The sequence below is a fragment of the Schistocerca americana genome, chromosome 4 (assembly GCF_021461395.2).
Source record: "Schistocerca americana isolate TAMUIC-IGC-003095 chromosome 4, iqSchAmer2.1, whole genome shotgun sequence".
Classification (NCBI taxonomy): Eukaryota; Metazoa; Arthropoda; class Insecta; order Orthoptera; family Acrididae; genus Schistocerca; species Schistocerca americana.
The window spans coordinates 444,992,327-445,014,475 of NC_060122.1; the positions used below are offsets into that span (position 1 = coordinate 444,992,327).

At 38.2% G+C, this 22,149-nt stretch overlaps 1 protein-coding gene across 1 annotated transcript in view; it reads left to right on the forward strand.

Annotated features, from left to right (window-relative positions):
• Window positions 1-18,472, forward strand: part of LOC124614074 (dnaJ homolog subfamily C member 7) — a 97,789-nt gene extending 79,317 nt beyond the window's left edge. The window contains exon 11 of the mRNA XM_047142911.1: window positions 15,226-18,472. Coding sequence (XP_046998867.1) covers window positions 15,226-15,314 — 89 coding nt within the window. The 3' untranslated portion in view covers window positions 15,315-18,472. The remainder of the gene's footprint in view (window positions 1-15,225) is intronic.
• Window positions 18,473-22,149: the final 3,677 nt, after the last annotated feature.

Sequence of the window (22,149 nt, forward strand, 5' to 3'; positions counted from 1 at the left end):
GTAGCATGTGGACAGTGAAGACATAATTGTTTTACTATTATGATCGCAAAACATGAAGAAACTGCAACTTTATTGCTGCTGAAGTGCTGAATTGTTGTGAAATGATCTGATCAGAGTAAAAATTGACAGTGCTGTTTACAGTAAAAATTGCATGCCTTATCATGTATATAGGTAGGCACAAAATTTGTTGTTCCTCTGTGCATATATATATCTGAAAACTTTAAGATTGCTACAGCTTGGTTAAATGAGATTGTGTGCCTAAACACTAACAAAGTTTTAGCTCCGGTTTCCAGAAACACTGAACAGTGTTGTGATTCATTGTGAGTTGGGGGGGGGGGGGGGGGGAGAGTTAGATAATTGCATAATGGAATAGTCTGTATTGTTTTCCTTGTGAAGAAGGAATATAATTTTACAACAGTCTAAATACTGGTTTCACCAAAAACAATGAAGGCAGTGCCGTATTGGTTTCTTTATTGTTGCGTCACACCTTGCGTTATATGCAAGCAATTCTGATTGTTGAACACAATAGACTGTACTGGCTGGTAACCAACATTTGGTTAAAAATATGCTATTGTCAGGCCAAGCACACATTTCTTTGGGCCATGTTAGGAGGCTTTTCTGCATGGTTGTTTGAGTGTGATCCACTTTAGTTTTGAAGTGGCAGTATTGCCGCTGAATGGCTCATTCAGAGAGACCAACACACCACACTGTATTACAACAATTTGCAATTCTACACTCCTCTTCTCATGCCTCTAAACAAGTTTCATAAAGGTTTCTGGACTTACAACATATTTTCTCTGGTGTGGAGATCCTTAAAACCAGTATTTTTTTTTTAATACATAGATTCTTTAATAATGTAGTTGTAATTGTCCTCATAAGTTGAAAATGGAAAACCATCTGAAATTTTCCCAGTGTATTTCTTTATCTAATAATTTTCGGTTGTGCAGCTGATTTCCATCAACATTCTGCCATGAGATTTCTGCCCAGAGCTATCTGGCCACCTTCAGTGTGAGCAGACAACTACTGAAGAGTACAGGTGCAGTCATGGTATTTATTCCAAATTGCGCGAATGCGACATGTGGTGGCATCTTTCAGCGCATGCATCAGGTGATGATGTGCATGGGACAACAGAGTTGTGTATGCTGCCTTCAGTCGTGGAAGTGAGGGATGATCTAATCATTAAATATCAAATGACCCTGTTGATTTCACTGTCACTATATAATTTTAATTGTAGGATTTCAGTTTTTATACAGTTGAAACCCATTATCACAGTTTATAAATTATGAGCAAGATACATTTCCACTGATTCTATGATTAGTGAATCCCAGAAACTAGAAACTGGAGCTAAAACTTTGTTGTACTGTATTCCATTTAGTCTCCCATGGAAGTAATGTTTTCTACTGCTGATTTTAATGGTTTGCAAAGACAGGTGTACCTTTCATGTTTTGTACAATGCTCCTGGATGATCCATATCATTTGGTCTGTTTATGCAGCACCACACTTACAGGGAATTTTGTAAACACCCACGTTTCTCAGTCGTAAGTCATCTTTAACAGCTCAAACCAGGACCTTTTAGCTGGTAGATGGAAGATAACCTTGATTTTATTTTTCCTAAGTTATCTGCCTATTTTAGAAGAAACATTCCTGGCATATGAAAGGAACATGGTTGATTTATGGTTGTTCTGAGTGTGCTACTTCTTATTACAGTTGTGCATGGCTTTCCTTATCATTTGGTGTGAAGTGTAGCTTATCCAAGTTCTCTAATTCTGCATCGTCCAATATTACAAGCATCCAGTGTATAAGGTACTAAGCTCAGGTTTTTTGTGCGGGGTGATGGCAGCTAGACTCTTGGTGGTACGGGTCTGTGTTTGTGGGTTTTCTGTTCACAGAATGACCCAATGACAGATCATTCTTCTGGCATACTAGCCTGTCTAGTACAGACCATCTTTCTCAATTTCCATCGTAAACTTGAAGTTCTCATGCAATGAGTTCATGACAAAGGAATTTCTCCAGTTCTTGTCTGCCTTGAGGCCATACAACAAAAGTCTCATCTATACAACACCAAAAAACTATGGGCTTTAAAACAGCAAACTCCTGAAAGTCCTTCACAAGAAGATTAGTCATCACAGGGGACAAGGGGCTCCCCATGGCGACACCATCTATTTGTTCAAAGAATTCAGGAACTGTGTGGACACCTGAAAATTAGAGGAAAACCATCTTCCTGCCTAGACAAAATTATTGTAGTTCCTGGAACAAAATGCTCAGTCACACAGTCCAACACCAAAAGCAGACAAGTGTACAAGAAAACCCATGGACACATAGATACAAAAATACGAAATACATTGTTACAATATTAAGAAAAGGATAGTGGCTACTCACCACATAACGACGATGCTTGGTAGCAGGTAGGCACAACAAAAAAGATTGTCGGAAAGTAAGCTTTCGGCCAACAAGGCCATTGTCGAACGTAGAATGCATACGCTCACGCAAACGCAATGTACATGCACATGACCACAGTCTCTGACACCTGGAACCAGACGGCGAGCAGCAGTACTTGGTGGGAGAGGCAACCATGTGGGGGTGAGGAGGAGGCTGTGGTGGGGAGTAGGAGGGATAGCAGGGTAGGGGTGGGGGACAGTAAAGTACTGCTAGTGGTAGTGTGCACAGACCTGGTGGAGAGTAGGGCCGCTAGGTGCAGTCGGTAGGTTAGACAGAGGGTGGGGAGGGTAGCGGGAAACGAGAGAAGTAAAAAGACTGGGAGTATCGGTGGAATGAGGGATGTATAGTGCTGAAATGGGAACACAGAAGGGGCTAGATGGGTAAGCACAATGAGTAACGAAAGTGGAGTCCAAGAGGGTTACGCGAATGTAGGATATATTGCAGGGAGAGTTCCCACATGCGTAATTCAGAAAACCTGGTGTTAATAGGAAGCATCCAGGTGGCACAAGCTGTGAAGCTATAATTGAAATGAAGAGTATCTTGTTCGGCAGCATGCTCAGCAACAGGGTGGTCCAGTCGTTTCTTGGTCACAGTTTATCAGTGGCAATTCATGTGGAAAGACAGCTTGTTGGTTGTCATGCCTGCATAGAATGCAGCACAGTGGTTGCAGCTTAGCTTGTAGAACATGACGGGTTTCACAGGTAGCCGTGCCTTTAATGGGATAGATGATCATGACTGGACTGGAGTAGGTGGTGGAATGATGTATGGAACAGGTCTTGCATCTAGATCTACCACAGGGATATGAGACATGGGAGCAGGGGTTGTGTAGGTATTGAAGAAAATATTGTGTAGGTTTGATGGGCTGCAGAATACCACTTTGGTAGGACATTTCTCATTTCAGGGCATGACGATAGGTAGTTGAAATCCTGTCAGAGAATGCTAGTCAATTGGTCCAGTCCTTGGTGGTACTGAGTCATAAGGGGAATGCTCCTCTGTGGCCAAATGGTGGGGCTTTGGGAGATAATGGATGTCTGGAAAGATAAGTAAGGGTTGAGAGGGTAATTATGATCTGTAAAGGACTCCGTGAGACCTTTAGTATATTTTGACGGTGATCACTCATCACTTCAGATGAGACGGCCACAGGCAGCTAGTCTGTATGGAAGGGACTTCTGTGTATGGAATGAGAGGCAGCTGTCAAAGTGGAGGTATTGCTGGTGGTTTGTAGGTTTGGTATGGACAGAGGTGCTGATGTTGCCATCTTTTTGTGGTGGTCAACATTGAGGAAGATGGCTTATTGGGTTGAGTAGGACCAGGTGATGCAAATGGGGGGAAGGCGTTGAGATTCTGGAAGAACATGGATTGTGTGTCTTCACCCTCGAACCAGATGATGGTGTCATCAATGAATCCGAACCAGGTGGAGGGTCATGTGGGTGCCCATAGTTTTCAAACATTTCATAATGGCTGCCATCTGGAAATGTTTGAAAATCTGCTGTGAATAGCAGCCAAATCTCCATTCTTGAGCCATTGTATAATTGTGAATTGTTTTATAAAAAAATACACTATTGCTGTTCATCTTTTACTTTATAAAGCAATTTCAGTTTTGATTAATAGAGTATATAAGCATTCATAAACTCAGCATATTAGTAGTAATCTTGATACAAAGCAGCATCTCTCAGCTAAAATCAAGAAAAAGCCCAGCACTGATCATTGTCTATTCCCGTGTGTGTACATAAAGTCTGGGAACACTTTCTATTATATATTGCACAAGAACCAAACATGGTACAGATATCATACATATGTCATTTTGAAGAGAAACCCTGAAAGTTTTTACATACCTCCACAACGTAGTTTGGTAGTTTGCCGATAGCACTAGTAGCAAACATGGCGAGTTCAGGTGCGGAGCAAGCTTTCTGTGTGTTGGAGTTCGACAAAAAGAGGTGGTCTACAGCTCTTCTTGATGGATGTTTAGAACCAAGTACAGTAAGAAGCCACCAATTAAGGAAGGCCATTTACCACTGGCACAACAAATTTGTTACGACGGGTTGCTTGCCCCCGACAAAGAGATGTGGACACCCAAGTGTGAGTGAAGTGAATGTGGAACACGTATGAGAGACGTTCATAAGGAGTCCAAAGAAATCTGTGCATCGTGCATCCCGTGAACTCGAAATGGCTCCATTGATGGTGTGGAAAGTCCTGTGACAGAAGCTGTCAGTGAAACCATTCAAATTGGAGCTAGTGCAGAAACTCAATGATGATGACAAACTTGATATAGCAGAGCTCTGGGAGAGAATACGGAAAGAGACTGTCACAGTTGACAATGCTGTGCTGGGACAGGTGTGGCAAGAATTCAATTACCGTATTGACGTCTGCTGGGTCACTCGTGCTTCGCATATCGAATGTTTGTTAAAAAAAAAAAAATCGTAGTTTCTCTTCAGAATGCAATATGCATGACATCTGTACAACGTTTAGTTCTTGTACAATAAATAATTGAGTGTTCCTGGACTTTATGTACACCCTGTTTGTGTGTCCACTGTGAAATGTGTGGCAGAGTGTACAACATTTTAAGATTTCTTTCCGTTCCATTCATGTAATGTGTCTGGGGAGAAAGACTGCTTAAATGTAATTGTGTACACTAAAGTCTAATCTCTGTCTGTGCAGCAGTTATATGTAGGGGGTTACAGTACATTTCTGCATTGCCCACTTAGTAATGTTTCTTGAAGTTGTATCGGTATACTTTCAAGAGACAGTTGAGCCTGTCTTCCAGCATTTGCCATTTCAGGTTTCTCTGCATTTGAGTGATTCTCTCCTGTTGCACAAACCAACTTGTGACAATTTGTGCTGCTCCATTCTGTACTCCTTTAATATCCCCTGTTAGCCCTATTTGATATGTGTTCCACACAACTTGACCAACAGCTCAGTGTAGGTCACACTATTGTTTTGTTGGCAATATCCTTTGTGGACTGAATGCACTTACCCACTATCGTACCAGTGTACCAAAGTGTGCCACCTGTTTTAGCTGTGACTGAGTCTGTGATGAATCAGTTTCATATCCCTATAAATTGTTGCATCGAAGTATTTGTGACTTAAGTAACTCTAGTTGTGACTCATTGATGTTGTGTTTATAGGATGCTACTTTGCTGCATTTTGTGAAGTGTCAATATTTACATTTCTGAATATTTGAAGCAAGTTGCCAATCATTGTGCCAGATTGGAATCATATTGAGCTCTGACTTGATACATCTTTGGTTTCCTGAGATATTAGTTCATCATAGATAACTGCATATTCTACAAAATTTCTGAGGTTACTATTAATGTTGTCTGGCAAGTCCTCTACATGTACCTGTACTATACATTGAAGTCCACAGCTGTGTTTTTTCTCTATCTGTAAAGGCTAATCTCAGGAACTACTGGATATTTTAGTTCAATTATCACTACTAGATAGACTGAGTCAAGAGAAAAGTTTGCATGGATATAATTTATTGTCACTACACCAGGCAAATTGTTCAGCATTAGGAGTTGCTAGTTAATGTACAGTATTAACAGTAAGGGTTGCAACACACTTACCTGGTGCACACCTGTAGTTATTTCTTCTGTTGGTCATTCAGCATTCCAGAATATATGTTGCATCTTCCATACCAAGATATCCCCACTTCAGTCACAAATTTTGTTTAATACCCCAGATAATTGTATTTTTTGTTAATAAAGGTTTATGTGATACCAAGTCTTATGTTTTTCATAACTCAGGAAATACGGCATTCACCTGACTACTTTGATCCATGTTTTTCGGGATGATATGTGAGAAAAGTATATATTGGGAATCACAATACGAACGTTTTTGAAATTCATGCTATTTGTTAAGGAGATAGTTGTTCAGTTCCATATACATACAGTGAAACCCCTATTTTATGTTTTTGTGTGGTCCAGACTTAAAAAATTCAAAATTGTGAAATCCAAAATAGAGTAAAACATTAAAACCCTCAAAATATGAGCCAAAACATATGTAATTAAAAATCCTAATCGTCTCCATTACATCTTATAAAATCTATACAAGTGAAGGAAATTAAATATACAATACAATATTTATACAATAATTTGTGATAATGAATTTCATCAGTTTTTAAAAAATCAGATATATAACAGCAAGTAAAAATGTCAAAAAACTGAAATTGGTGTCTGGGTGCAAGATAATAGAGCTATTTTCTGATGGGCTACGACCACAAATTATGCATCAAAACACATGTTTCTGAGAGATCTTTCCATTGTGCTCACCTAGAAAAAGTCAAACATTGATGAACATGGTGGAATTAAACCAAAAAGTGTGAACTGTGATAGTCATCAGAATGTAACGTGTTTGGGGAGGTGAGGTGGTTTCCTTCTGTAGTCAATGAAAGCACAGCATACTCTGGTGACGCAAACCCGGTGACCTGTAGTGTATTGCTTGTAAACTTTTCCTTGTGCATTTTTCTGAGTGGTTGAAGTGGAGCATTCTGCAGTATTGCCAACGCACACCTTTGGCTCTTCAAACTCAGCACTTGCTGTAGTGTAACCACAGCAGGTTTTATGAAAGCACGTGTATACACACAAGTTTTCCTTCACAGTAGGTACTTATTTATACCAATGATTGTGAAATAAAGTCAAGCCTGTGTGATTTCACCGTTTCTCTCTCCCAACAATCCGTCACACTTATAACAATCTGTCTGTCATCACTACACATTAAACACCACCGTGGACTACAACAAAGATGAACAAGCCATCGCACAACTACATCCTGTTAATTGTGGTGCCACACATAGCAAATGAAGTATCCTATGTTGGGTGCTACCTTAGATGCATGGTACATTCTGGATTCTGTCAACGTGCTCTGAGCAGAACTACTATAAGTAAAACCAATGCATGGTAGCGAAGGGCATATGGGGTATAACTATATAAATTAAATTGAAGTGGAAGCCACGCTTACCCAATTTGCTGTACACTGATCACATCAGCCATACTTCGGAACAAGGCAACAAGTAAGCTTGCTGTTTCTCACTCTATGCTAGAAGCCACTACATTAACATGATGTCGCTATGCTACACTGCAGGTGGAAAACAGACATCTGAGATGTTTTAATCCTGCAGTTTTCAGTTTATTTCGCTATATAAGCCATAAATTTTTACTATTTTCGAGGTGAACATGAAATGAAAGAACCCTCAAAATTATATCTTTTAAGGTATAATTTGTGATAATAGTGTGCTGGGAAATGGCTAAATTACATTGTACATCATTAGAAAAAATTATAGTCTTTTCAGTTACAAACCCTGCACTATTAGTAGTGGCAAAACTCACTTGTTTCCTAATAGATTTATTATATGATTTAAAATTTTGACATTTATTTCTTATTTGTTTATTGGAGTTGTGATTTGGTTATGTTCAGTGACAATGAGTGTTGCTAAAATTGCCACCTAGGAGGAGAAGACTGAAATTCTTGCACCAACTGTGATATATAGCTTCTGTGTGTGTTGATACTTTATAGTCCAGTACTTTAGGAATTTTGAATGTTTCATAGGCTGAGGTATGTGAACTTAATACGTAGTGGCCTAAACAAAATGGTGATCTCATTTTACGTGTTAATGTAGTGTGATGTGGCTGCCCTGGCTGTTGGAGTGTCACCAGCCAATAAGAGCTCACTAACTGTAAGTGGCTGACGTTTCCTTGATTCTGACCGAACGTATTCTTCAAGAATCAGTGTTTAAATTTAAAAGGTTGAAGATGGATCTTGTTGCTGAATAGAGTACATCAGCAATACTCACAAAGGATGAGACTGCATTATAAGTGGCACTAGAAAGGTTGGCAGCTGGGTCCCTTTGTCATGTATTGACTCATTCCAGAACACTTTGTGTCAACCATCATATTTTTCTATTGTAGTAGTAATTCTATCATAATTGTGTGCTGAAGGTAAATGTTGCAAGTTGTGTTGGCAATGCCGATTGTGGATTCATCAGCATTTCCTCTCTCACATCTCCCCTCTCCGCAACAGCCTAAAATATTCACTGAATTCCACCACCACTCACAGTGCAAACCATCTGTCTTTTGGGCCACTTAAAAGTTGTTCAGTCACATCAAATGTTAATAGGAAGAAAACAGGACAATCTTGTTAAACATCAAGTAATAACTAGAAATCCTACTGGCAAGAAATGTAAAACCTGCGACTTTTTGCGATTGATCTTAAGGGTTTCTCACAGGTGCTACGAATTTATGGCATAAAAATGTAAAATTGGACAACATAAAATCGAAGTTCCACTGTAATTATGTTTGGACTCAGAAAATGAGCTATGATTCTACAACAGATGGCTGTTAAAGATAATAAATGTTAATTCTGTGGATCACTTCTGACAAATCTTATAGATATGAATTAATAGAGGGAAACATTCCACATGGGAAAAATATATCTAAAAACAAAGATGATGTGACTTACCAAACGAAAGCGCTGGCACGTCGATAGACACACAAACAAACACAAACATACACACAAAATTCAAGCTTTCGCAACAAACTGTTGCCTCATCAGGAAAGAGGGGAGGAGAGGGAAAGACAAAAGGAAATGGGTTTTAAGGGAGAGGGTAAGGAGTCATTCCAATCCCGGGAGTGGAAAGACTTACCCTAGGGGGAAAAAAGGACGGGTATACACTCGTACACACACACATATCCATCCACACATATACAGACACAAGCAGACATATTTGAAGACCAATATGTCTGCTTGTGTCTGTATATGTGTGGATGGATATGTGTGTGTGTGTGCGGGTATACACTCGCGCGCACACACACACGTATCCATCCACACATAGACACAAGCAGACATATTTAATGTCTGCTTGTGTCTGTATATGTGTGGATGGATATGTGTGTGTGTGCGCGAGTGTATACCCGTCCTTTTTTCCCCCTAAGGTAAGTCTTTCCACTCCCGGGATTGGAATGACTCCTTACCCTCTCCCTTACAACCCACATCCTTTCGTCTTTCCCTCTCCGTCCCTCTTTCCTGATGAGGCAACAGTTTGTTGCGAAAGCTTGAATTTTGTGTGTATGTTTGTGTGTCTGTCGACCTGCCAGCACTTCCATTTGGTAAGTCACATCTTTGTGTATACATGTGTGTGTGTGTGTGTGTGTGTGTGTGTGTGTGTGTGTGTGTGTGTGCGCGCGAGTGTATACCTGTCCTTTTTTCCCCCTAAGGTAAGTCTTTCAGCTCCCGGGATTGGAATGACTCCTTACCCTCTCCCTTACAACCCACATCCTTTCGTCTTTCCCTCTCCGTCCCTCTTTCCTGATGAGGCAACAGTTTGTTGCGAAAGCTTGAATTTCGTGTGTATGTTTGTGTTTGTGTGTCTATCGACGTGCCAGCGCTTTCGTTTGGTAAGTGACATCATCTTTGTTTTTAGATATAAATCTTATAGATAGTTTGACCTGAGTTTGATCCATTTACTGGGAAAAGATTTTTGTTTGAGAAATGTAAATACATTAGGCTTTAAATAAAGCCTGCTTCAACACATTCTATATACAACCTGATAAGAGTAACATTACAACTCTGGAGCTTTGTCCAGTTTGTTGTTTCTCAACACAGATTTCGATATCAGATAGCCTTGCATTAGTGCAAGAATTAATCTGAGACAGTGCTTCTTAATTTTCCTTTGCTACCATCAGTTTCAGTTGCTGTGTCACTCATGAGTGTCTGGGCTAGAACTTTGGTGCCACTAACAGCCTTTACGAATGTCCAGAATTTCTTTGGGTTTTATGAGAGAGCTTCTGATAAGGTTTTCATTTGTCTTTTAAGGCACCACACGCCACCTGTGTGACATGTAAACACTTTTCCTTTAGCAGCTCTATCTGTTCCCCTATGGTGGTGTAGTTAATGTGTCTTTTGAACTGTCATTATAGAGTGGAATCACAATGTTGATTTGTAATCAGGTTATTAATTTTAGTTGATAATGGCCATCTTCTGACCTACAGAAATATAATCACACAGAGGTAGCCTAACTTACAAACACACTCCTAACTATACGAATCTAAAGCAGAAAACACTGTACGACAACTGTACAACATAAACATACTTGAGTAGAAACCTGTCACATTACAAACATTACATGTGATGGTGCAGTCAATATCATTAGCCATTTCAGCTTCATCAAACAAATAAAATTGTTATGTGCAGAGCACCATTGAAGTGTACATACTGTACGTGAAGAGATAATCTGTATTACTTCCATGGAGTGGCAAAAAATGTCTCTCCATTCAAGCCCACTAGATGTCACCCCTGTGCACCAGTTTACATGATTTCAAAGAAATACATTCCTTATACTCGGGGTACATAAAAATTTAGCCCACATTTTATAAAAGGAAATGTAGAAGATAAAACAGAAATTCTTGTGCTTACACATAATATAGATAATGGAAAAGCTGCTTTATTAAAACAAATGCCTGTGTTACAAGGTTACATATTGTCTTTACACAATTGGAACAATTTAATTATAGCTCATTAGTGAAAACATTATCAAATGTAGACAGTGTGCCCACACAGCACACACACCAGCGGGTAGCTCGCCATAAACCACAGGCACAACAGTAAAATGGAACAAAAATGTTATTGGGCACCACAGCACCATTGCCACGCATCATCCATACAACCACCATAAATATCAGTTTGCTAAAATAGATGTTAGTCTAGAAAGATATAGTAACATACATGCCACATCAGGAATCCCAAGCCACTGTACAGCATATAACTGTTTGATATTTCAAATTTTTTGCGCATAAATAAAACAATGGATGGATAAAATGGCTCACAGAAAAGTAATGGAACAATGTAAAAAGTCTTGTGAACATGCACAGTTTTTTTGTCATCAAATAAGTTAAACAATTTTGTATTCCGTGCACAGTATCTCTGTACAAGGAAATCTTATTAAAATGCACATGGAGGAAAAAGGAGGGAATAAGGGTGTAACTCGGCAGTTTGATAAATGAAAATCAAGAAAATACATGGAACATACGTATTGTACTCCCTCACAGTCCATTCGACAAAATGGGAGTCTCTAAAATTGATTTGCCAAAAACTATAAAATAATAAAATATCATTCGACATAAGAACCTCATCATACACATATGGCCATTGAATTGGCACACAGCAGCCTATTAACTGATACACATTTGTATAATTCAATCCTCCTAAATACCTTAGTAGCACATTTACTATGAAAAGGTTTTGACAATCATTTTTAATAAAAAAAATTTCTAGTTACACTTCGTGATTTAGAAGTAGATAAGATATGAAGATACTGTCGGATGACATTTTCATATTTTATCATGTATGGCAAATAGCTAAATGTTCTAACAATTTCCGGGTATGCAGCCGGGTCCCGTCGACATTCTGCCACAGTGTCAATGGGATCCGGCTGCATACCCAGAAATTATTAGAAGAAGAAATACGCCAGGAAAATTTCAGATGTCACATCAAATAGCTAAATGGTTTGCATGATTGAAGGTGAAGGATAGGTCTGCAATCAAAATTAAACTTACCTCCATTATCAGACTTAAAGTCTCAATGGTTTGAACCTCAAAAATGAAACATCCTGAAAGGCATTTCAAAAATGGCAGCCACTTAAAAATATAGGTACTGAAAATAAACTTGTTTCGTTGCTTTTAAATGTAAATAAATAACAAAACATTGCAAAAAAAAAAATTTCGCACTAGATGTCTCATATTATTAGTGTCCACTTCATTAAATCCAAAATAGGATTCACTTGTACTGAACAGTTTTTTTAAACAATCTTGTGAACCAGATTAATGAACAAAATCAAACAATGAAAAACCCAGGATAGACTGCAACAATATTATGAAAAGTATAGTTGCTACTCACCATGTAGGGAAGATGCTGAGTCACAGATAGTGACACCAAAAAAACTGTCAGAAACTAAGCATTCTGCCAACAAGGCTTTTGTCCGACATAGCCCCCAACCCCCTACACACACACACACACACACACGACACAGTCTCTGGCTGATGAGGCCAGACTGTGAGCAGCAGTGCATGATGGGAGAAGCAAAAAGGTGGGGGGGATGAGGTGGAGACTGTGTGGAGAGGGGAGGGATAGCAGTGTAGGGGTTAGGGACAGTTAAGTACTACTAAAAAAGTAAGCTGTCCAAATCACCTGTTTTTTATTAAAATTGGACTTGTGGTAGCTGTTTTCTACAGTGATGTTAAAAATTGTTTTAAGTGTCTCAGTGGAAACAGTTGTTCCAGACACATCTAGTCTACTAAAATTTTAAAAAGTATTTGTCCAACCCATCTAGACTACAGGTGTACCGTTTATGGTTCAGCCTCTTAATACTTAAAGATGCACCATGTGAGCATCAGATTGGTAAGATGGATTTACAAAATGAGCTCTACCCTAGCATCTGTGTCAAGGGGCTGAAGGAAAAGGACTGCAGAGGTTTGGGAAAAGGGGGTAGTGTTTGGAAAAGTCCTCAGGTCATGGGAGACTTATCCAACAGGATGAGAAGGAAAGACTGATTGTTGGGGACTGCACAAGATGAAATTTGAAAACCTACATTATATTGTCAAAAACTGATTATTTTCATTGTTAGATTTATCTACCAGGATTCATCACTCCGTATTTTATATAAGCATTGTAATCACTCGTTGGTTTACAAAGATAGCTCCAAGCAAGGGACTTAGTTAGAAGTTCCATTGTTCTCCCAGACAATCTACGAGCAGAATTAAGTGTTTTTGGTGCTGTGTCTTGTGCAATCCTTGTGGCTCTCAGATGAGATGAGCCCATATGAAGACATTCTTCATCTGCTCAGCCTCAGTGCCCTGCAAGCATCCAGAAAATGTACCCAGTGGTAAATCTTGTACAGAACATTCAGGATACCACAGAATCAGTCACTGTGTTGGGTGCCAGTCATGTTAATGAACAACAGACATGGCAGCCAAGCAAGCTTGTGAGGAGAATTCAGTGGTGCCATTTGAGATTCCTCTATGAGCATTGATGTCACTGGTGAGGAGGACAGTTGTGGGAAAGAGAATGGCAGGCGAATCACAAAAAGTTTTTATGAATGTAACACAAGTGGTGTCACTACAACAGTTTCTTGCATTTTGAATATATGTTGTTTGTAAGCCACAGCCTATGTTTTGAGTGATGATTGGAAGAATATAGTTTAGGTTTTAAATTTTGTGAGGTATCTGGACTCATCCTGATGTTGTTGGGGAGCAGATTTCGGCAGTTGACTGTCTGGCTCCTTCTGTTATGTTGTTGGACAGCCAGCCACATGTGTAAAGAAAGTTGTGCTTTTTATTGTACTAGTCTTCATTATATGAACTAGTGTTTTATGTTAAGACTATTATCATTTTAAGTGTGAGTATGTGTGCTGGACCAGGCATGATGCCACTGTTGTCATGTTTGCAGAGAAAGGGAATGTTACTGTTGTGATGAACACTGTGAATTAAATAGAGATAATCAGTTAAACAGTCCAGTCTACAAGACATGACAAAAGCACTCAGGAGGACCCAAATATTAGAGTATAGAATAAATGTGCCTGTAGCCAAGTAGTACAAACATCAACTGACCCACTAAGAATTTTCAGGGTTTCCAAGATCCACAAGAACCAGTCATCTACGTCTGGTAGTCAGTAATATTATTGCTCTATATCAATCCAGTTGGCTTACTGCAGAGATTGGTTTAGCAACCAGTTGTGTGTGAACAACTGTGCCCATTTTGCACAGCTTTTAAGTAACAGGACTATTACAGCAACTGCAGCATTTCTTAAATTGTGGATTTAATTTCATAAGCTATCGTATGACATATTCTGAAGAGGGACTAAACAGATAGGTAAAATACCATCACAAATAGGCATCAAAGGATGTATTACAATTGCAAAAGATTAAAAAAGACCTGAGTTCCATAAAGGATGCCATGTATAATCTAAGCTGTGGCTGTAATGAATTCTTTGTGGAAAAATTGGACCTCAACATTACATACAAGAGAAACGGAATCTAATAAATACATATGGTTCATAAGACCATTCTAATGGGACATAAAAGGATGTAACGAACAAACTTTGAAGTATGCATAGCATCAAACAAGCTGACACTGTACAAGCAGAAAATTTCAGAGGCTACAGAAATTTGTTACCTAGTAGTGTAAACAGAGCAGGCTGTAATCTGCGTTTCTTCTGGCAGTAATGACCAGACCTACACACACCAGCATGAGGCAGCAAGGTGGAAAGTGCTGCTAATATGCAGGTGGTAGTATGCATAATACTGGAGTTGTAGCCTGAGTCACCAAAAGTCATCAGTCATTGGCAGAAAATAACTTTGTCACCTTCTGTGTGCCGGCAATCTATGCACCCCCACCCCGTCCTCCTCCACAGGGCTGAGACCTAATTGGCATAACCCAATAGTATGCAATTGTTTATGCACCAGTAAATTCTTGAGCAGTTCCAGTATGTTAGGCTTTTAGAGTTTAGATTCTGTTGCCTGAAGTGGTCGTTATAATAAGAGCCAACAAATCATTGGTTAAGTTTTGTAACATGTTGCAGTTCAGAATCAATATGGATTTTGCCATTATGCACAATGTCTGCAAAATTGTATATAGTGCTGGATTTTTTAAGCACATTGAGCTATGCTTAAATGGAAAGTGGACTTTTATTTTGAAAATGTTTTCTGTCGTATTATTTGTGCAATTCTGCGAACATTGTTTATAATATCAAGGTGTATGAATATCATATTTAATAAAATCTAAAAATGTAACTTTTTTCAGGTGAGGTGGATCCCTCAACTGTGTTCCAAGCCTTCTTTGGCGATCAGTACAGCTTTGGAAATGGAGGATTTACGTTCCAGTTTGGTTGAGTTGGATTTTGTGTTACAATTATACTTGCAACATTCCACCCACAGTTTCACTCCTCTTCTTCCAAATTTTATTTCTTTGACTTTAAAAGTTACATACCAATAAATGTTTCCTGTGTTCGTTAGAAAAAAAATCATTTTTCTTTGACAACAATATTAAGTTTAAAAACTTAATATTCACTAAATATATTCAGCATTGCTAACTGAATTAAAATATTATTAGTAGTGATCATCTGTTATCTTTACTAAGTATTGGTGGCCTTTCTTACTTGCTTAATTGTGGTTTAAAATGGATGTTGATGCCAAAAATAAAAGACTACTGACTGTGTGATCTCAGTACCACTGCAATAATTAGAGATGTAAGTAATGTAAACTGCATTACATTTTGATTAGTACAGTACTAGATTTTATAAACCTACTAACCGATCCCAGCCATTATTGTGTGCAGTATATGTGTCTCTGCAGACTGCGCCATTAACATTTTGTGATCAGTTGTCTGTTAAAGTCATAACAAGTCTTAAAAAGAGGTAAGTTCAATTTCTCACTGGGTCAGTGGTCTTGAGAACTTTAAGAACAGTCTTTGTATCATAGATAACTACATATAATAAAATAACAGCATAATACATGGTGGTATTTGTCATAATCCATGTAGATCCAGAATACTGTCTGCAATGATTCATCAAACTTTTAAAAAAATCCTTACCAGTATAAAATGTTTTTTTGTATGTCAAGCATGGTCACCTTTGTGCCAGAAATTGTCGTATTTAGACAAACTGAACTCAGTGTTACTGTTAAACTATTTTTGCTTTATGTTAGCACATTCAACAAGTCAGTTGCACATTTGAAATACTTGTGTCAATAACAGTAAGCTGTATGGCTGCTGTAGAATCCCTTTATTTAGTAATTGTGTGCGGGAGTGAAGGAACTAAGTGTATGAGATGTAGTTTCTGAAGATATGCATGTGCCATGTGCTGCTGTGCTGTTTAACAATTTCTTTAAACTTTTTAACACCTTTGCTTCATTTTCTTGCTATCATAAATTACATTTTCAGAAGTAGTGTATTTGTACTGAACTTCCATTGTACTATAATTGCTGTGAAGAAACCATTCTGGTATAAAATTTTGTCTTTGAAAGTATCCAGAATACATCACATGTTCAAATTTGGGATGAATGACTCTGGCAACTGCCATAAATGTTAAAAATGATTCCAAAATTTTGTGATACAAAGCCAACTAAATGTGACATTAATTTTTCTTCTTTTGTTACTCGAAGGTGCTGTTCCTATGTTTGTAGTCTTGATCCTAACAATGTTATCTTATGGCAGAGAATAGTTGTAATGCTGCACCCAGTATTGGTACTACTGTTATCGGCTGAAAAAAAGATACGTGTACTTGGTCACCCCACTTAAAGAAGGTAGATACACACTCCACTTATTCGTGTCAGCTTCTCTGGTTCCAGTTTCTAATGTAAATACTATTCTATACAATAAGATGGGCAGCACAATTGTAGAAGATTCATTTATATTGCTGTTGACAGTAACTGCTTAGAAGCAGTGGTAGTTCCATGAGGGTCTTGTGTATGTCCATATTTAATGTTCTGTTCTACTTTCTAAAAATTCTTGAAAGCTGGCTGTAGATGAGAGTAGTATGTAATTTGTTATATATTTGTGATGATTTAAATTTATCACTACAGATTAAAAACTAAATTTCTTATTTCATGAGAGTTATTTTGCTTATGTGGAAACCAGATTTATGGTTTAAAGAGCTGGATTATTTTTGCAGTTCAAATAAGTATACAAACAACTAATGTTATAAACCTCCCATATAATGTTATATGTTGTACATTTAAAATTGGAATTTATGCAGTTGCTGATACTGGCCTAATGTGTCAAAGCCAACTGACAAATAAATACTGTAAACTAAATATTAATATATTCTATCGAGTGTTGACATGAAAATAGTATTCTTATGAAGCTGAATATAGTTTGATGTGGCATTTAGAGAGTGTATTTGACAACTCATATTCATCATGTAAATAATATACTGTCTGGAACCTGTTCAGTTAGAACAAAAATCTGTGAACATTGTAGTGTTAGTCAGTTTTATACATTACATTGATAAAAATTGTTGCTTGAAAAAACACATTTCCTTTTTTGATCTTTAGTTAGCTGTGAATATAACTGTTTCTAAGGCTGGCTGAATTAACAAGGTTGTGAGTTTACAAAATTGTAAATTCTATTACACTTCCTTAACGAATGTTTTAAACCCTCTGATTATTTCAGATAATGTAGACATACATGTAATGTTTTTGCGATGCCTGAATCAAAATAAGAAAGTGATTGACAGCCACATAGAAAGGGGAGGGGTGTTGGTTCACCTTTACCTTGTCTGTGCAGTGTGGCCAGGTCATCAAGAGCTGTGCAGTTTTGTACTGGGTACATTTCACACATTCTCAGTTACTGTGCAGTATTGAATTTGCTGTAGAAAATCTTAATAGCCTTATAACTTTCCTGTGCATGTTGGCAGTATAGTCCACAACCAATCATGGTAATTGATACCTTAGGTAGCAGAGCAATATGATAACAGTGAAAAGATTGGGAGTTGCCATGAACTGTCTTCTCCATTTGGTTGTTGCTGTGGTAGCTGTCCCATAAACAACTAGCTGTTAATCACTTTGTTATTTCTGATCCAAGTATTGTTCATATTTGTCCACATTCCTCCAGTGACGGCATGCTGCAAAAATTGGCAATGGTAAACATTGATAGGAAATTGTAAAATGAACAGGTTGGGATAAGTTTAATGTCAGAGCATTCGTAGTCAATATGACTATCTCATGAGTCACACAATGATCAGTGCAGGAAGCAAGCATATACAAATATTAACAGCTAGTGAAGTGATATTGCAATAATATGTTGTTAGACACCTTTAGTCAGCAGCATTTGACATATTGTGTGGTGCGGTACATGTAATGTTTCATAGTAAGGTGAAGAAAGCTCCACTTGTGTTCACTCCAATAAAATTATGCCACTATGACCCTACTTAAGCACACAAATGTACAGCATTATTGTAGTTAAATTTAATTTTACTTTACATTAAACATGTATCTCTTTTTCTAAAACTGTATTTATTCTTTTAATAAATAATTGATTTTTAAAAATTCAATATAAATCTCTAAGAACTTTAATAAATACAAACCCATGAGAACTGTTAAACCTGTGTCAAGCAACATAACTTGCTGGGATAATCCACAGCCAAGTGTGACTCCTAGCTAGCCTAGATGGTTATGTTGGACAAGGTTACAAAGGAGGAGGAAATCACTTGGAGATACGAATAAAGGGTTCTTTTCATACTGCCAGCTTGAATTACTTAACCTCTTCTGTAAACTTTCCTGTCAGCGAATGGAATTAACATTTCTCAAAAAGAAATTTTTTTTTTACTAGTGTTCTGTCCCAGTTAGAGAACATTTTTTCACCAAAGTGACTATCATTTGGCACACTCACTCCACCACCACCACCACCACCACCACCACCACCACCACCCTCCTTTTCTCTTGTAAACTTTCAACTTTCGCCTATGTCAGTTGTCATTACAAATTGTGTTGTGCGCTGTGCACACATCTTGCACTAGAGTCCTATTGTGGCACTCCACTTAGCTTGGCATCCCAAGTGCTGGCTCAAGTCACTTGGGACTTAAATGGGTCCTGTATGTGTTTAATGGCAGTACTCAGTTTTTGCCTCCTGAAGGTATGGAGTAATTAGACTTTTTACTTCCTTGAGGTAAGTACTGGGCAAACATTCTGTACCTTTTAAAACTGAGTACTCTAATATGTGTACTTCATAAAATCAAGTGTCACAAACAATACAGGTGCCTGTTGACCAAATTTGGCATCTGCTCAGACGTTCCATTTCTGGTGATAATTACGAATGAATTATATAAGTGCTTCTTAAGTAGAAACTTAAGTTAACATGAGCAAGGGCATCTATTTCTCAATGCAAATTGAAATGTTTTATACATATGGGGTAACTGCATTTGCACATTCCCTCCCATCTTTCATGTTGCCGCTCAGTCTCGTAGACACACATACTTTCCAACAGGACTTAGACAATGGAATAATGACAGTATTATGAAAAGAGTAGATTGCTACTCACCATATAGTGGAAATATAGTTGCAGAGAGGCACAACAAAAACACTGTTAAAAAAGTACGCTTTTAGCCAAAAGGCATTACAAAAAGGTACAGCCAAACTTACAGGAAACATTCCTCACACACAAAGAAAGAAAATATGTTATGTGGACATGTGTCCGAAAATGCTTACTTTCCATGTTAGAGCTCATTTTATTACTTCTCTTCAAATCACATTAATCGTGGAACGGAAACACACAGCAACAGAACATACCAGCGTGACTTCAAACACTTTGTTACAGGAAATGTTCAAAATGTCCTCCGTTAGTGAGGATACATGCATCCACCCTCCGTCACATAGAATCCCTGATGCGCTGATGCAGCCCTGGAGAAGGCGTATTGTATCACAGCCATCCACAATACGAGCACGAAGAGTCTCTACATTTGGTACCGGGGTTGTGTAGACAAAAGCTTTCAAATGCCCCCATAAATGAAAATCAAGAGGGTTGAGGTCGGGAGAGCGTGGAGGCCATGGAATTTGTCCGCCTCTACCAATCCATCGGTCACCAATTCCATGGCCTCCATGCCCTCCTGACTTCAACCCTCTTGACTTTCATTTATGGGGGCATTTGAAAGCTCTTGTCTACGCAACCCCGGTACCAAATGTAGAGACTCTTCGTGCTCGTGTTGTGGACGGCTGTGATGCAATACGCCATTCTCCAGGGCTGCATCAGCGCATCAGGGATTCCATGCGACGAAGGGTGGATGCATGTATCCTCGCTAACGGAGGACATTTCCTGTAACAAAGTGTGTTTCCATTCCATGATTAATGTGATTTGAAGAGAAGTAATAAAATGAGATCTAACATGGAAAGTAAGCATTTCCGGACACATGTCCACATAACATATTTTCTTTCTTTGTGTGTGAGGAGTGTTTCCTGAAAGTTTGGCCGTACCTTATTGTAACACCCTGTATATACACACACGACCGCAGCTGAAGGCCCCCTGTGTATTCATGTGTGTGAATTGCATTTGTATGTGAGGAGGGCGCATGTGCCTGTCATCTGTTTTCGACAAAGACCTTGATGGCTGAAAGCTTATATTGTGACAGTCTTTTTGTTGTCCTATCTGCGACTCAGCAACTCTGCTATATGGTGAGTAGCAAATTACCTTTTCATAATACTGTTACATTCCATCCTGAATTTTCCACTGTTTGATTTGGGCTTTGAAGACTGTTTTCAGGAAGGTAATATGCATGTTTTGGTGTTACATGTGGTCTGTTTTCACAACTGAGATCACTGCATATAGTGACAGCTAATGCATTTTGAGAATAGTGTTGTAAATGTCTGTAAATTTCATGCAGGCTATCTATTGTAAACGTGCTTTCAGTTTTAAATTAATGAGTTAGTTGTTCCCATTTGCAATAATGAAACCATGATTGGTATGACAGTAAAATTTGCAACTTATGTGAAGGAAGGGATTATTCTCATTATGTGGAGTTATTTAAAGAAGTATTGCAAAATTGGGCTGATTTAATAATTTTCTATTTATTAAACTCCTTAAGTTATATAATCTAAAATAAGTAAAGATACCTTACTTATCATCACTATCACATACAACTTGATCAAACGTTTTGCTTTAGTACAGCGTCGGAGATGACAGAAATTTTTAGACATTTGGACATTCTATGCTTGCAGACTACTGTTCATCAAGATAGTGTACAAATCACTGGTGCCAGCTTCAGTCAAGAGGCAATAGGGAATAATGTATTTATTTTATGTCAGAAGCAGTACACTTTATATAATCCTGGAAACAGGTATGCTTAATCTAACAGACCATTAACATTTACATTCAGCCATTAAGAAATTTTTCAACAGCAGCTTAAATTTTTATACTATGTTATACTGCTAGTGTTCGTGCTGTATCCATTGCAAGCAGTAGCAATATATAGTTTATGAAAATCTAAGAAACAGTTGTACTTAATTTAACAAAACACAAAATTTTACACTCACAAATATAGAAACATTATTTACAGTACCTTCTGCCAGTGTTACTGCATTGTTAATAACTAGCAGTAGACCTAGCTAGCATGTCGCCGTTCAGTGAATTCCGAGGGAGGTTAACCCATAACATAGATTCCCCCCCCCCCCCACACACACACACACACACACACACACACACACACACACACACACACACACAGTTCCAAAAGCTTTTATTGATGAAAAACATCTTATAATGAATGATATTACATAAAGACAAATAAAGATAGCTTTTGAAGCTCAAAATAATGAGTTACAAAATTTGGAACATCATCAATAATAAAATGCAAAGTACACTTGTGCACTGAACTTTGACTAAAATATCCTGAATCTTGAAGTCATTTTTAATTTCTTTGGAGCTATGAAACTTAACCATGTATTTCCCAACAGTTTCCTGTGAGCACAAATCTTGAAGGAGCTAGCTGGAGCACAGTAGATGTATTTATCTTGTACCACTGGCAAGCACTGGCCACCCACATGAAGAACTGTCTTTGCTTTCAGTCTCCAGTGAAGTAACATCACATTCTTCACTTACTGAGCTACTAAATTCAAACTCTTGGATCACTAGAACCATCCTCTACTGTAAGCATTGCCTAAACAATAATACAGAACAGAGGCCAAAAGTGTACATTTTCTAGTCGAGTATACAAAACTGCACACGGTAAAGATGATGTCT